General features: G+C 36.4%; 1 protein-coding gene across 1 annotated transcript in view; it reads left to right on the plus strand.

Moving 5' to 3' along the window:
* The first annotated feature begins 14,299 nt into the window (after positions 1–14,299).
* grin3bb (glutamate receptor, ionotropic, N-methyl-D-aspartate 3Bb) overlaps positions 14,300–18,477 on the plus strand; it is a 98,864-nt gene continuing 94,686 nt past the window's right edge. The window contains exon 1 of the mRNA XM_082156729.1: positions 14,300–14,964. Coding sequence (XP_082012855.1) covers positions 14,506–14,964 — 459 coding nt within the window. The 5' untranslated portion in view covers positions 14,300–14,505. The remainder of the gene's footprint in view (positions 14,965–18,477) is intronic.

Raw genomic sequence — 18,477 nt, forward strand, 5'->3', positions numbered from 1 at the left:
TATTTATTTATTAATTTCTGTAAGTGCTACTTCAGTTCTACCCCTTCTCTTATTTTTAAAAGGGAAAAATGTCAAAGCACAACAGGGTTGAACAGTTTTTGAAATATTATTATTTAGTTACTAACCTTTATGTGCTACTGTAGTTCAACCCCATCACAGTAAGTTTGGAAAATATATGTGTATAATATAATTGATGACTGCAGTGTCACTCAGTTTTGGTTTGCTTCGTAAAATGTGAATTACACATTATATAATATCCAATAACATTTCTCTTATTAAAAGGGAAAATGTCAGAGCATAAGGGTTAAACAAAGACAAATTAAGAATTTTCTAACAAATTGCAAGTTGTTTTATATATTAATTGTTGTTCCTAATCGTTAAGTACTACTATGGTCTACCCCATAACGCTAAATTTGAAAAATTATATACTTTATATAAATTATATACTATAATATGATGGATAACCGCAGTATTGCTAATTTTTGGTGTGCTTTGTAAAATGTAAATCCCACATTATATAAGGGAAAATGTCAGTATAACAGGGCTGAACAAAGACAAATGAAGAATATATTTTTTACAAAATGCATGAAGCATGTAAAAAAATGTATATATATATATTTAATATTTTACAAAACCATAAAGCGTATAACCAATTTGAATTTAATGACATTCAAATTGTCCGATATATTTATTTTATTTTATATTTAATTTAATTTTTTTTAATTTGTATTATTATTATTGTAGTATTTTAGTAGTATTTTATTTTATTAGATTAGATTATTTTTTTAATTATATTTTATTTTATTTTATTTTATTTTATTTACTTTTTCCTGCACCAAATAAATGTATGAAATAATGTGAACAAGTTTAGTAGTATACTGTTAATTTTATCAGTATTAACTGATGGAAGCACATAATATGAAAATTCAGATTCCCATAGACTTCATCATCAGAAAACACAATCTGTGATATTTTTTATCGTCCCACCTGTTACCAAACATGGGTCATTCTCAGTTAAGTGTGCCCAGCTGTACATCCAGCAGCTGTCAGCAAGGTTATTGTCCTGTAATTTGAAGCTGACCAGATTAGCCGTGTACATACAGCCTCACACCATATACGCTTTCCATCTCACTCCCTGCACGCGTGCCTCCCTTCTGCTTTGCAGTGCAATCTAAAACTTTATAAGCACCTTTCCCCTGCACAGCAGCTTATTTTCATTCCTTGTTACAGGAGAGTAAAGCTGCCCTCGCTGTGACCCTCACAGACGTCTCTCAGGATTTAACATTCTGGAAACATCCACAGAATCTTAAAGAGGAAACATTATAGCCTTTAAAAACTCAAATAAATGAATCAACCAGAAAAAAAGAATCATCAGTATTCCACTTGCATACTGTTGCCAATGCAGAGAATGCTTGATTTCTATCTAGTTAACTCGTTTAGACCATGTGATGCAGATAAGACCCATCTGAGTATCATCATCTTAGGATGGAGAGAGAGAGAGAGAGAGAGAGAGAGAGAGAGGGAATCACTGATAACAATTACAACTACCTCTCAACACTTCCTCTTTGAAGATTGTTCTACTTCAGCTGTTCCTGCTCACAAGAGGGAGAAACAGTTCCTTACCCACACACACACACACACACACACACACACACTCCAATCATCGTGTGGAAACTCATTCCCTCACCTTGACAGAGTCATTCTGTACACCTCAGCTGTGGGAAGCGCTGTAAGCTAGCTGTTCGAGACTGGGATCATGGAGGAACAGCTTCTTAAGAGCTTATTTTGTTTCACTGGCTGAAAGGGAAAGGTGTGATTTGAGAGTGAGACTTGAAACACCTGGTCCCACAGCTGTATGGGTGTTTTTTTTTTTTTTTTTTTTTTTTTTTTTGGACCTGTTGACTCTTAGAAACACACTTTTTCTTTGACCCTCTCCCAAGCTTTATTTGTCCGCTCACAATCTCCAAAAGTATATATCAGGAGAACCTTTTCTCCAAAATGTAATGACCATATTTCTACCACATTAGTGTAATTTTCATCACTTATCAAGTGATGCTCTTATTAACAATGCTGAAAACACTTGTTCTACTTAATATTTTTGTTGAAAACATAATACATTTAATCAGGACTCTAATGCATAGTTCAAAAGTACAATTCATTTTTGGAAATTATGTCTTTACACTTTTGATCAATGTAATGCATTTAAATGCTTTACAAGTGTGATATATATATATATATACAGTTCTGGCTGAAAGAGATGTTTCGAGGAAAATTTACCCTTTATTCTAACAAATTTGTTTAAGATTTTGTAAGCATATTGCGGTGCTTGGAATCAATTGTTTGATAACGCAATGTAATGCAAAATTGTGCAGAAATAATTTTTGCCAAGGCTGACATACAAAGAAATGATCACATGCAAAAACAAGCAAGAACTAACAAAATATTAATAACTGAATTATGTTGTCGTCAATGTATACGCTTTTTCCATTGAGCTTTTTGTTTTTCGGTGTATTTGTACCAAGTTTAGTGTTTTGCTCTTTCTCATGTTTGAAATATTAAAAATATATACAATTTTGTCCTCATATTTTGATGGTTTAATCAAACTTGTAGGATATATATAATTCCAAATCTACTAAAATGTAAATATAATTTATCAGCATTTATTTATATAAAAACTATTTACAAGTGATATTTGATAAGACACATTATGTCTCATATCAAGGATGCACTGACCTTGTTTTCTCTTTGGAAACCAAATATTGGTGATTTTCAGTGGCAGCATATATCCTACGACATCCCACAATCCTTTGTATGTGGATCGGCTTGTTGAAAAAATTTAACTGGCATTTTATAGAGCAGTTTAAAGCAGCGCATTTGATCAATTTCTATAAATGTAGAGTTTAATTTCTCCTTGATAATTCAGTTGGCTGACTTTAAACTCCCTTGATTTTTTTTCTAGATCATCAGATGTGATTTTTTGATAGCTTGATCTATCAAGCTATTTATCACCATTTGTCTTGGTGCTCTGAGACAAATTTCTTTAAGTCTATTAAATGGATATTTCACCCAAAAATGTTAAGTCTGACATCAATTACTATAACCCGCAAGACTTTCTTATTCTGTGGAACACAAAAGAAGATATTTTGAAAAATATTGACGCCCATTTTGACCCCATTCATTTGTTTTGTTGTCACATCCTTATTGTTGTCTTTGACGTGTCTGTTTTTAGAGCTTTATACATGAACCGGTGATTATTGAACTTATTTGAAATTAAAAGAGCAGAATGGAAGGAAACTCAAAGTCTTGATTACAATATCCCTCAAACATTAAAGCACTCAAATCTGTGTTGATTTCCGTGGCGCTCTATGCAGCTGCCATTTTGTCATCAGCTCTGCAGAATATAGCCTACTTAAAAGTCTCCACTGGTTTCTGCATGCTGACCAAATCAAATGTTTTCTGAATGTCCTATGCAAATATAGCCCTCGAATTTCAACACGTTCTCAAGAAGGATGTGAATAATTGAAATGGCCTCTGTTAAACTGCTAATGTTGCGATGAGATGACCCATCTGGGCTGCTGGGAAATTTGTCACAGCAGCATATGAAGGCTTGAAGACTATGCGAGGCGAAAACAGCCTGCGCTTGTGTTTACCACTGAGAGCTGTTTCCCTTTCAAGCAGAGCTCTCATTTCAATGCCAGCGCCTCTTCTTATTTACAACTTTGCTTATTTAATGTCAAGAGATTTAGCGGATTTACTGCCATGTGTTAAGCAGAATTCTGTCTTGTGCTCTTTCTTTGAAACACTAAATGTCATGTAGTCTCAAAATCCATATATCCATGTTTTCTGGGAAACAAATGAGCAAAAAAGGTAATTGATCCTGATGTCCTTTTGGTTAGCTTACTTTTAAATGTCAATCGCTAAGGGCTGGGTCCTCATGCAGTAAATAATTGCAGGTTATCAGTGAATATGTGCATTTATTCTTTCATTTTTAAGTCTTGCTAAAACATTTTTCATACCCTCACATTTTCATACGCCAAATATAATTAGAAATGTGGGACTAATCATGCTTGCTGCTTTCATTGCACTTTACTTTACCCGTTCTGCAAGTACTTTTCCTAATTGATTTTCTTCAAATAAGTTTAAAGCCTTGAACCAAACCATCAAATCCATCCAAATAATCATAATATTGCAACATTTGATTCAAAGCAAAAGAAAAAAATGCAAAAAAGATGTAATATCCTTGATATTAAATGAACCACTATTCCCATAAAACATTGCATATGTATATGTATATATTATATATATAATTTGCATATTCATAGAACCTTCAAGGGTGTAGAGTTACATTCAAGCTATTTTAAGTCATGAAGATGTTTTTAAGGAAAAAACATGTAAATACATAATTTTGGTGAACAAAGATGAGTTTTAAGGGATACAATTATTGACTACAGGGGGACTTTAAAACAAAAAAAACTTACATATAGTGGATAATGCATAGCTGGTGTGGACCAAACTTCCCATGAGGCTTGGCTAATGGTCTCATGATGCATCTGAGACTCTTGTTGTAAAAACTAAAGGCTTTTGAAGAGCTGTAAACTTATAAAATTTGATGGTTTCTTTTATAAGAGAAGTCATGCATTTAATGCATACAGGAGTCAGGGCCATGCTTGCACTTCTCAACAATCTCTCCTTGTTGTCAGTGAATATACAACAAATCCAAAGAACCCAGAAAACAAGTTTCCACAAAAATATTAAGCAGCACAATTATTTTTTTTCAAAACTGATAATAATGAGAAATGTTGTGTCTTAGAATGAGTGTCTTAGAATCAGTGTCTAAGAATGATTTCTGTAGGGAAATGTGACTGAAAATTTAGCGTTGCAATCATAAGAATAAATGACATTTTTAAATATATAAAATATATATATATAGTGAATAATATTTCTCAATATTACTGTTTATACTGTATATTTGATTAAATAAATGACTAATAGACTTTCGAAAATATGATTTAAAAAAAGTACCGACCCTAAATGTTTGAACAGTATAATATATATATATATATATATATATGAGAGAGAGAGAGAGAGAGAGAGAGAGAGAGAGAGAGAGAGAGAGAGAGAGAGAGAGAGAGCTTTGGATGGACAATAAATTAAAAGAATATAATTGTATGTGGAAGGAGCTGTGGTGTTCTCCATGTGTGTGTACACTGGAGGAATTTCAATGCATGGTTATTTTAGTGCGTTGGTCATTCAGCTGGTTGGACAAAGCAGTGGTGTGTGAATATATAATAAAGAGGTTAATCCAGAATTCTCTAGAGCTCACACAAAAGTAACAAATCCACCTACTTCGCTTGGTTCAGTTTCATACAGCGTGGCCTGACCGTGATGAGAATTCTACAGCCTGAATCCTTACTGTGACATTTAAGAGGCCGGTGAAGAGAGTGAATGTGGTTTCGTTGCTGGTCAGATTTCTTTCTTTCTTTTAATGCATGTCAAAGCACAGGAAGTGAGTGGAATATGTCTGTAAGATTTTTTTTTTTTTTTTTTTTTTATGTGAATGTTTTAAGTGTACTTGTAGTTTTTGTTGTTGTTGTTAGTTTGTTCATGATATTTCCAAAAGACCACACATTTGGCTATAAACATTTCTGTAGATAAATATTTTATTCAATGGGTCATGTGACATGTTTTTCTACTAAATACTGAACCAAGAAGACTTTGAATGTGCTTTGTGCTTTGAATGAAACATTATTATTTTTATTTTTTTTACTTTCTACAACAACTGCATTTGTATTTCAGAGGCTGGCCTTATTTGTGCTAACTTTGTTTCCCTGTGTGGCTCATTATTTTGGGTTCACCCATTACCCATAAGGTCTCAACCCAGTCACGAGCGTCCAGGTGTCTAGACCTTTTTGGCCTCATGGTTTTTGTCTTGTTAGTCTCCCATGTAATGAGGCAGAGAATTAGGAAGGAAAGACTTGGCATCAAGTTTGCATTACCGAGATCTGCCTCAAGCACCTCTGGCTCTGATCCAGTTTCACTGAGCACTGAAATCCGATTTTTAGGTGATTGGATGGAAACACAAGAGTGAGAGAGGGGAACTTTATTTTTTAAGGGTAAAAGGTTTTGGTGACTAAATGAAGCGTATTCCCAAAGGGCGAGAAATATTGTCTCTCACAATTGCTTTTTAATAAATGGCCGAAGGGAGCAGGCACAGTGAACTTATAAATCAGCTACGGCATCAACACAAACAAGAAAACCTTTCTGAAATTACCTCAACGATAAGGAGATATTAGAGTTCTGATCATGGAAAGACACATTCAAGATAGACTGGTTAATAAAACTGGCAATGAATACAGTAAACAACTGAGGATTGTAATATGTGACATATTTAAGCAGCATCACAAGCTAAAGTGGAGCTGTTTGTAAATATCAGTAAAAATAAAAATGCCATAGTTATGATTGGAACCAGTAGGTAATTGGATGTTTCTGTTATTTCTACAACAGCACGATTGATGTTCAATAAACAAAAAGTTAATATTGAGTAACTCACATTTTAGACAATAGGAAGGCCGTATAACTTTTTCCCGCCTACATTTTTCTTCCTGAATGATGCAGCAGTTTTGAAAGAATACATTAAAGTCTCCATGATGAAAACCATACTTGAGGAAAAGTGCCTTTACAGTGAGTGAAATTGATTACAAATCACCAATTCCAATATGACTTAAGTAAAAGTCTTATGCCCGGTTTCACAGACAAGGCTTAAGCCTAGTCCAAGACTAAAATGAATGTTTGAGCTGTTTTAACTGAAAGCAACGCACGAACGCTTTCACGAAGGCACATTTATAAAAGATACTTAAATGTCCTCATATAACCAAGGCCTAACCCTGGATTAATCTAAGCCCTGTCTGTGAAACTAGGCCTTAGAGTATCTGATTTTAACAGTACTTAAGTATTTTACTCGAACTGAATGTAGACTCAAAGATGCACTAGTCCTCAACATTGTGCAAATAACATGTAATCATGTAATCAATAAAAAAGTAACTGTAGTCTGAATACAATTATTTTAGTATGTAATATAATCTAATTACAAAGACTTAATTTTTGGAATCAAGATTACATAATCCAGATTACATGTAATCAGTTACTACCCAACACTGCGTTTGACAACCACAAATTACCCGTATTTGTTAAATATCTATGTCTTTGTTTCCAATAACCCCATTTGTTTTGATATTTTGTCTAATACAATTACATTCATGTTTTTTTCAGTTCTCTGAACACATTTCAAGGCATTTTCAGGAGCAAACCATATGCTGATACTGAATAACTCAGATTGTAGGTTATAGAATATTCATGATTGCTTGCCAAATTCTCAAGGCACTAAAATACCTGAGGTGGTTCAACCATCTGACAGCTTATTTATTAAGGATGGAAGAATCTGACAGATGCACAGTGAATGAGAGTTTTTTTAAACAGAGAGAGAAAGAAACATTCACTGTTATCTGAATCTGAGAGGATAATGAATAGGCTGCGAGCGACGCTCATCTGGCATAGGCGATTCAGCAAAAGCAATGTGTTTTCTTCTTACAGTGGTATATGACAATATTGACATCCGGTACTGTATTCTGTACATTATTAATGATAAATTGGCCTTGACATTTCACAGTTTGATAGGATACCAGTGATAAATGATAAGTGATAAAAAGGGTATTTCTCTGTCAACTTATTTAAAACCATCATCTACATCCCCCCCCCAAAGAAAGCTTGGGTAATTTAAACACTGTGGCATTTGTGGAAAATCCCCTTTATTTTCATAAGCTTTGAAGATATGTGATTCTCCTTGCTTTAGTCACCTGGCTTGGAGAGTGTACAAAGCCCTCCTTCATCCCCTGTTACATTTCACGCTCATGTGGAACCACGGACGTCTCAGGAATGTTGAAACGGCACCATGACATTTAAAAAAGCTGACCGCTTTATTGCATTGTCACGATTCTCTGACAGAAAACAGAAGGATAGGACAAGGTTCTTCTTCATCTCAAAAAGGGAACTCGTGAAATGGGGTCTTCTTACAAAGGTGACTGACTATCCAACCTTTAGATTCTGGTCATTTATTTCTGTCACCGACAGATGATGATTTTTTTGTAATACTAAAATTCAAGAAAAAATGTCTTCACCGCAATGCCATAGAATAATCATTTTGGTTGCCCAAATACATTTTTATTAAATGTTTTCTTTTTTTTTTTATAATCTCAAGAACCTCTTTCTGTTACAGAATCACAGACTCAAAAAAGGTGGTTAGTGGAGAAACTTAGATGTTTTTATTTTAGCAATGGGAAATGCAGGTAAGCAAATCAGAGTTATTGCAGTATAGTGAAGATGAATGGGTGTTTGCTGTCTTTGCAGGTGGTGAAGGAGATCGTTGATGTGGACTGCGATGAGGAGACTGGTAATCTTGAGGGACACTGGTAGACAACACTGAATGAAGATGGAGACACGAAGGAGATGGAAACACTCTAGAGAAACGTCAGAAGTAGTCCTTTTCTCATAAAGGAGACTAGACAATGAGGGTAGGTGAGGTGTGCGGCAGATGCGGGTGCTTAGAATTCTGGAGACTGTGCTCGTTGTGATTGGGTGACGGACGGTGGAGCCTGATGAATCCGTGACACTCTCCACTATAAAGAACCTTTGCGCAGTGGAAAAGTTCCATGCATGTTTCTAAGTTCTTTATGGAACCACTGATGGCAATAAAGAATTTTTAATCTTTTAGAATATTTGCTAGACTTTTATTGAAGGGGCAACATTTTGTAATGTTGCTCATAACACCAAAGCGGTCAAGGTTTTGCTGGTTAGCATGGCCATATTAGCCCCTGCTAGATGCCGTAACCTCACTAACTGACTGCAAAAGCATCTTTCTCCAATTGATGAAATACATTTTGTTTTTGCAAGCAACATACTTTAGATATTTTTAGCACTTATATATATATATATATATATATATATATTTTTTTTAACCATACCATGCTTTGTTTTGGAGGGCTCAAATTAGTTTGGCATGATCTTTTATTGTTATTTCTTAGAGAAAGTAATATAAAACTGCTTAGTATTTGGAAACTCCGCCAATTCAAATTCCGACAATTCAAATTGATGTGGTGCACAATCAGGGGGGCAGGGTTTCATAAAATATTGAAGCTTCCCCGGGCGCCGCCATTGATTACCGGACCATCACCTGCTGTTAGCATTCCATTGACTCCCATTCATTTTGGCGTCACTTTGACAGCGAATAACGTTTAAAGACTCCATTTGTCCATTATTTATTTATAAAGAAACACGAAAATGTATAAAATGCTCCATTACCTTGTATCTTACGTTATGGCCCCGTAGAAGCAATTTTTGTAAAAAAAGGGTAACGATTGCGTCATAACCACGCGACTCTCTGTCGCACAGTAGAGAGATTACCGTATGGACAGGAGAAGCTCGTGGCCAATCAGGGGGACATGGAGGCAAAATGACAAAGTAATTAAGCAGAATACTTAGCAAAAGTTTCTCCTGCTCCTAGCTCATGGACACCTCCTACTCACACTCTCCTGCAATCCAGAGACTCACCTGCTAATTTCCTGTGTCATTTAATAAACTCCATTCAGATTACCTGTGTTTGCAATCTGCTGTTCCATGACACAATCAACATGCAGAAAATCGTATCGAGATATTGTAGAGAGGACGCTATATAAATTAAGATGTCTTGACTAAAATGTCAGGTTGCGGTATAACTTCTAAAAATGTATGAAAAATTATTTTTAGGATATGTAAGAGATAATAAACATCCAGCCTGGTTGTTATCACAGAATAAACCCAGACAAGAGTGATCAGGACCGCGACGTGAAGCGGAGGGGTCTTGTGGTACAGTCATACCACTCATTACATGGCATTTTGCCACATAAATAATTATGGGGATAAGAATTATTATAATTTTTTTAATCTTACCTGTTTATTATCCTACAATCCATCACAGTGTACAAAACAATCATTGCAAAATGGAATCAGCTTTTGTTTTATGAAACAATCAGCGATACCCAGATGAAATAATTAAATAGCCTAATTGTACACAAAATATTGATTTGAGTTTTAATATTTTATAAGCTCACCAAGCGCAAAACTTCCACATAAAAAAATAAAAAAAAACGTTCCTAGCAGGTATATAGCGCCAACTTCAGTTACCCTGATGAGCCTGTGTTATCCGTATTTTTACCGGCTGGATGTTGTGTTTGACCAACCAGAATCAAGTATTCCACAGAGTCATGTAATAACTATTATTAATTCATAAGATTTTTAAGAAGTACTTTTTACCTTGAAAAATATATTTTAAAAAAAGGGTTATTTGCACCAGTTGAAAATAGTATTTTCATTGCACTAAGTGTACATAGTTGTTAGATGCTATACTTGATACTGGCAGATACTATTTGCACCTCAATGTATTGTAGTATATTATAAAACAGCATGCAATAATAACAACTATACTACAAGGCTGTTGAATGCTTAAATCCGATTGGTTGACAAACATTCTAAAGTGTGCAATTATTTATCAGGGAAATGCACGGCTAAAGTAGTTCCAGGCTGGTCTTGACCACATTACATGTCCATATCACTTCGTCAAATGATTTCAGTGATTTCAAAGGTTTTCAACAGCAAAGTAACCAAAACTAGGGTGACCAGACATTAGTGTCCCAATTTATTATTAAAAAATCATGTTTTGTCCCATATTTCTTCTTTCCTAAATTGTCTTTGTAGGTGACCAAAAGCGAGTAGTCTTCTGTCACGTAAGAATAGCCTATCTCATCATAGTATATTTTGGAGAACCAAATTACCATCCAATCACAATTCGTTATTGATTTACTTGCAGTTAGTGAAGGCGGAAGAGAGCGTGGAGGAGATCAAGTCAAGGTATCGTCAAGTTATGTTTACCACAGGTTTTATTTTACACATAAATAGAAAAACCCTTAGAGATAAGGTGAGAAGTTCGGACATCCGTGAGGAACTCGGAGTAGAGCCGCTGCTTCTTTGTGTCGAAAGGAACCCGTTGAGGTGGTTTGGGCATCTGATAAGGATACCCCCTGGGCGCCTCCCTAGAGAGGTGTTCCAGGCACATCCAGCTGGGAGGAGGCCTCTGGGAGGACCGAGGACTAGGTGGAGAGATTATATCTCCACATTGGCCTGGGAACGCCTCGGGATCCCCCAGCTAGAGCTAGTTAATGTGGCTCGGGAAAAGGAAGTTTGGGATCCCCTGCTGGAGCTGCTGCCCCCGCGACCCAACCTGGATAAGCGGTTGAAGATGGATGGATGGATAGATGGATGGACATAAATAGAAAAAAAACATTATAAAACCCATAGGAAAATCTCGAAGGAACCAGCGGCGAATTACTCTTGCGGCTTCTGACTTTGGTTTAAATAAAATAACTTGTATTCAAAGTGTAAGGAAAATATATTATTACTTTTTACTTGAAGGTCATACAGTTTAAACTTTTCTTAAAAATAGAGTAAAATTTTTCGGAACAATTTAAAACAAAAATTAATTCAAAGAGTACATTTCTTAGAACCGGAAGTTTTTTTTATGTAAAGATTTTCCTTTCTATTTTCGACACTTTTCACACATTTATTTACACATTTCATCCGCACTCTTGTTTCACCTTCTGAAAGTTACATTCTTAAGGTCATATATAACACTCATTTCGTTTAGGAATTAACACACCCTCCTGAGCCTCTTGAGACTGCTTGTGTTTTCTGCTTAGTATCAAATGTTTGTGAAATTGACAATGAACAAGGGCACACACTACAGCCAGGGAGTTATCTGTTAGGTTCAGACATTATTTAAACAATGACAAAGTCTGCATATTTGCCCTGGCTCTTTTTTATTTTATTTTTATCTTAAAGTCTTTCATTTAATTGGTGTTGTCCTATGTTGGCTTTTGTATCACAGTCTCCCTGTTAATCTCGTCTCATTTCCTCTGCAGTTGAAAGGACAGTGGATGTTCACCTATTATCAGGACACCTTTAGAGACAAGGATACCTCTCTGCTTTGTATTACCCAGCTCAGATCAGCTGATCTCGCACGCTGATCAATATACGGTCTTGAGGAAATTGGCTGGGGTAGTTGTGCTAAAAAAAAAGGTTCAGCTGCATGACAGCTTCCTAATGAGGCTGAGTGTCCGTGCAAGCAGGGTGATGTTGCAAACCAACCCAATTATATACTTCAGGGAGGCCTTATTGAGAAAAAAACAAACAAGCTGTAATAGCTATGAGTTTGTGCATTATTACGTTCCAGGAGTTTCTCGTGTTCTTGTAGCTCACATCAAGTTTTGTTCAACAAAGGTGGCGCCCAGGGAGCGATTGGGGGTTAGGTGTCTTGCTCAAGGTCACATCAGTCATTTCTTGCTGGTATTGAGAATTAAACCTGCAGGTTACCAGTCTGACTCTCTAACCATTAGGCCACGACTGCCCCAGTAATTTTTCTTTTATTTGTTGGCTTGTAGGCCTGATGTTTTATGGTTTCTTGTTGATTAAAGAAGGATAAGGATAAAAAAATAAAAAAAATAAAAAAAAAGCCTGTTATTACGAATTTATCTCTTCAGTTATGAGGGTGTGTTATTTATGTTTTATGTTTCCTGATTAAAATGAATCAGCAGTCTTATTTTAATGTTCTGTGAGAAATGCAATATGCTAATTGTGGCATTCCATAGTGCTGACAAGTATTAACTGCATTGCATAGTGATTACATACCTTCAACTACACAGTCTTTACATACAGTTTCAAATAAAGCCGACGAGGGAATGACAGTAAATTTGCACCCTCCTATGACTGATGTAATCCATATTTCATACATTTTCCTTTCTGTGGGTAAGTTCTAGAATATTAATAGTGTATTTTCTTACTGTTGGAGAAAAATATTCCTCTACCAGATGTATTTACCCTTCTATTGTTTACTTCAGAGCATCAAACTCAGAAATATGAAGGGTCCAGCTTAAAACAATTGAGCATATTCGCCGACTGTTTTTTGTATTGTTTTTTTGTTACTTTAAATCCAAAGATTATATTCTGACATTTCATTCACCACACCTAAGGATTAACCAGCATAGATGTATGAACAGTGACTTTTTTGTTGTTGTTCAATTCAGCTTTTAGTGCTTAATATTATAATTAAGGGGAATTCAACATTAGTCTCACATTCCATGCTACTCTAGTTCTAAATAGCGTATAAAAGAGACTATGATTGGACGAGGCTTCAGTCCACTTCCATCAGATTGCATTTTACCGCATGACTGGCCCGTATCGAATCTCTGATACATGGGTCCAAAACAGTGACCCACTTACCATCACCTGCCTTCAGTGATCTCTCTCTTCTATTTTTCATGTTCATTTAAGCGCTTCTATCCCTTCATCTTGTTTTTTTTTTCTTCTATAACTGCAGATTTGATAATTTGATGTTGTGATATTTAAATGTTGTAATACACTAAATGTTGTAATATTTGTGAAAAATTACATGAATTAATCATATTTGAGTATCTAAGCATGTAAAAATTAATTGAGGCTTTTACACCTATTAGGGCATAATGACAATTTTAAAAGTGGGAGGAGACATAGTTTACCCAATGCTTTGATAATTCATTATTTCTCCTCACCCTCTTTTTGTTCCAGGTCATTTCCGAGCATTTTTTTTTTTTTTTGAGAAATTTTAGTAGATCTATATGCCATACTTCCACAGTAAGCAGTGACCAAAGAATGACAATCTCCACAATCTGCCAAGCTCCAAAAAAAGAACAAAACACTGTAACATTACAAGTTGTGGGCTATTTTCCAAGTCTTCTAAATTCTATACGATGTGATAGTTTTCTGTGACAAATAAACCAAAATGTGCGCCATTAAATTAACACCACCTGTGGTTCTTGTTTGAGAAGCCATTAGTTTGAAAAGACTGATATTTAAGAACTGCAGCGGAGGGGAAAGCTTTCAGTTGAATCATGAATCAAATGGTCTGAACTATTCCTTTAAGGCATGGCATAGAATTGTTTAAGTGTGTGCTGTATCTACCGTATCGTTTTTCATTTAAAAAAATAATTTTTATTAAACAAGTTCTTGTTTATAATCAGTTTCGTGGTATGTTAAATCATGTATCTGCCTCTCTAAAACAACATGAGGATTGAAGTGTAAAAACATTACTTTGGTCCAAAAGAGGTGTTAATAACAGAGTCGTTCTCTCTCGCGCTGTTCTCCCTCTCCAGCGCTTCTTTGGGTGTGAACGCAACGACATCCCCGCCTTTCGAGAAACCTCCACCTCTCCTGAGCAGTGTATCACATTCACACAGTAACTCCATAGATCACTCCTCATACACCATCCTGCACAAAAAAACAAAAAAACAAAACAAAAAAAAGGACGTTAAAGAAAAGACCAGACAACAAGGCGAGCAATGCTATCTTCTGACAATGCCTCATCACCACCTTTGAGAGTGAAGCAGGATGAATTTCATCTTCTACACATTCTTGGCATACTTTTATTTGGGATCGCAAATATTCCTTCTCCATACCCTGCTCGTCCAGCCCGCTCATTCTCACCCGCAGCCCTGCCACATCCTAGCGCGGATAGGACACACCGTGCGCCTGGGTGCCCTACTGCCTCCCCGCCAGTCGGTCCGGGTGCGGGCGGCTCTCCACCGCGCCCTCAGCGGTCTCGCCGAAAGCGGCAACAACTTTCTTCCGTACAACTTGAGCCTGGACGTGGTGGCTCGGGAAGCCCCGAGCGGAGACCCCGAGTCGCTCTTCAGGTGTGTGTGTCAGGATATAGTGGTCCAGGGGGTCTCGGCTGTGCTCGCCTTCCCTCAGACGCAGGAGGAAATAGTACAAATGGAATTTATGTCCTCTTTTTTGGAAATTCCTTTTATAAGCATCATTGAGCACGGAGAACCCCTCAAAACTCAGGTAACGCGTTTCATTTAAGCAACAAAGCTGCCCCTCTTTTTAATCATGTGATGACTTTTTAACGCGTAGCCTACTTACATCTGTGATGCGTTTTATGCGCAAACCTTATACACACTCGACTTTCTCTGTTGACTGGTTTCAAAAGCACATGAATCTGTGTGAGTTATGTCAGTGGCGTTTGGAGGCAAGGGATAATTAAGTCTTTAATGCCTCCTAATTAATGCTTGACCCCTACCAAAAAGATTCAAATCAAAACACCTTGTGGGTGTGTATGTTTTCTTTTCTTTTTTTTTATTTAACATATGCACTTCAACACTTATTTCAAACTACGTTCCAGTAATCAAAAAAGTTGTCAGAATGCTAATTGTGCAAAAAAAAGGAGGTACCTGTAACCATAGCAACAGTTCGCAGCTCGAGCACTTTCCAATAAGATTACTATTGGACAGTGCCATGTATGGGCATTATAACTTTATTGAAGATGTTCACAAAATAATAATAATTAAAAAAATACGTTAGTGTTTTATTTATAACGTTTTTAAAGTAGTTGTCTAAAGTTGTTACATCCTAGTTAACAAAATAGTGGACAATTCCATAAATAAATAAAAAAGTAAAAAAAAAAGTAAGCATGTGTAAGTTTTCCCTCTTTTTCATCACTTTATTGTATATTTTCTTAGGTTTGTCAGTAGGGGACAATCTTAAATAGTCAAGCATGTTACCATGATTTTGTGCAGTAAAAAATAGATATAAGATTTAAATTTAAATCAGGCCTAATAAACACATTCTTGTCATGACCTTGAGCAAAAGGCCAGGAATGGCTAAATGACCTGTATAGTTCATTACCCTGTTGTTATGTTTTTAAAGGCATAACTTAATCTCAACATGAGTTAAAATGTTTAAATTTAGCATGAGATGGCACAATGCAGATGATGGACAATGTCCTTGACAGTGCAAATTTCACCTTGGATCATCTATCTACTTAACAAAATAATAGTTCAAATATTAATTATACAAATCTAGATGATATCCGTAGAGTCGTTAGATAGATAACAACACACAAGACAAATTTCCAAATATTCTTTTTTATTATAATCTCCAAACCAAGGTGATTGTAAAACAGTTTATATAAGACCAACTAATTAACCACCATGCCCTCAATTTATGTGCTACCAGAAATGGCTCATATGATTCAGAGTTTTTTTTTCTTCTTCTCACTCTCTTTGATGTCAACGGAGATTCGTTTTGAGAGGAGATTTTGGCTTCGCTCTGAGATGGCAGCTTCTCGTGGACTAGCTGATCTTTCCCTCAGGTCACAACAGATCTCTTCAGCTTGTGTGCTAGCTTTGTGTTCGGACTGTTATGATGCACCTGCTCTATATGAGAAACTATTTCTCTGACAGGTGTGTTCTCTCAAGCAGAAATATATGCCACATTGCATTACACTCAGTCCGGTATGTCATATGCTGAGACGGTTTCAGAGACATAAGTGTCAAATGAGATGTTCTGCTAAAACGCTGGAGTAAACGCTGGATGTTCGCTGAATCAAACATGACAATGAACAAATGAGAGAAATACAATCAAATTCATACCGTGCAGCTGCTTCATGCAAATCTCATTATGCACCTAATGTATTCTAGGCCATATCATTCTGAATTCTTGGCATACATAATGATATATTATGAAGTTCCTTTGAGTATATTGAATATTTTGCACCTGTCTGCAGAAGGAAGCTTCATGTTCTGGTGTATTTGGCATGCGCCACTGGCTGAAAAGTGCTTACATCACAAGGTACTTTAAGAAATTAAAAGCGGGCAAAAATACTGTAAATCTTACAGGCAGCTTGGGAAACGCATACATTTGTCTTGTTTAATATCCGTCCATTAAAATTACTTTTAATGGGGGCTTCTTAACCCTACAAATATGTGGTCCAGTGAAAATCTGCACATCAAGTCTTTCCTTTTAAATAGAAAGACGTGGATCTCACCAAGGACACTGTCTTAGATTAAAGCAGGACCTCCAGTCCAGATGATGTTGCTGCATTAACACGGTGTGGTCCACTGTCGAATGATTATTACACGCTTGAGTCATGATGCTGACATCGGACAACCGTCACAGATAGATCAGACAATGACAGAGGCTGTAAACCTCCTATGTCTATGTCCTTCTGGGATCTGTCAATCAGTGTAAAAGCTCACGACGCTTTGCTCTAGTGTGCGACATCGCTCAGGCAAAAATAAAGGCAGAGTGATAATAGGGCTTGTGAACTGGCTGCTGCTGTAATGCTTATGGGACGCTCTGGAGCTCCGAGCCGCTTGGATCCTGCTTCACTTGATCTGCTAATCTTGCTGGTTGAGGAGAAACGTGTGTTCTTCAGCAGGCTGGCTTTTGCCTTGTGTTTTGTTCATCAATTGTTAGAGCGAGGCGCACTGGGCAGTGATGCAGTGCAAGTAATTTTTTTTTTCTCTCTCATTGTTTTATTCCTCACAGTTTGATTTGTGAAGGATGTTGCGGTTCTAGTACATCAACTTTAAAGCTTTAACTCTCGTGTTCTCGTGTTAGAGGTCCAACAGACTCCAGGGCCTTTTTAATTGACCCCAAAACAGAAACAATGTTACTATAGTGGTGGATGACAATGGCTTTTCTAACTGAGTGCATGCCTACTTTGTAATAATACAACAGACCCCTCAAAAAGCAAGCCTCAGTTATCTCAGCCTACTGGGTTTCAATTAGAAGTAGGCCTATATAAAAAAAAAAATGTTACGGAAAAATAAGAATTTAATCAGTGGTAGATTCAGCATTGCAATACAGCATTGTTCAATGTAATAAATAGTGATTTTTACACCTCTAAAAATGTGGTGTAACCACCAAGTAAAAAAGTTTAAACATGTTTTCCCTTACACCTTGCATTCATTTGAGTGAATACATCTTGATTATTATTTTCAAAAATGTTTTATAACATATTTTTTCATATTATCTTTTTTTGAAACAAATATTATGAATAACAATAATTCAGAAATAACATTAAACATTTGGAAAGTCGCACCACATGTCATTCTACAACCGGAAATAACACTGACTTGTCATGAAAAGGTCAAAAGTCGTGTTATGCTTCCATCAGCTCACTTTCTGATTTGGTTTCGTTTCATTCCACGTGACAGTCTACAGAATGCTAGCGCGTCAGGATTTCTGATCGTACTGTAAATATCCAACATGTTGAATATGTATGATTTGAGATCGGTGCGGCCCGACATATGTCAGAGCACATTCAATCACTCTTAACACGCCTCACACCACTGGAGAATCTGATAAGATAATCTGAGAACCATCAAGATAATTGAGACTTCACCTAGAATTGGGCCCAAAATCGGCCCGGTTATCTTGTAGTGTTTGGGTGCCTTAAACCAGGCTCAGGCTACAGGAGTTTCAGGTCGATTTTTGCCCGATTTACCCCTCCCAACCTTCAGAGAAAAAAATCACGTCTAGGGCATCAGTCGGTTCCGATGTTCGGCCCACATT

Source organism: Leuciscus leuciscus, assembly GCF_965113295.1.
Source record: "Leuciscus leuciscus genome assembly, chromosome: 23".
NCBI lineage: Eukaryota > Metazoa > Chordata > Actinopteri > Cypriniformes > Leuciscidae > Leuciscus > Leuciscus leuciscus.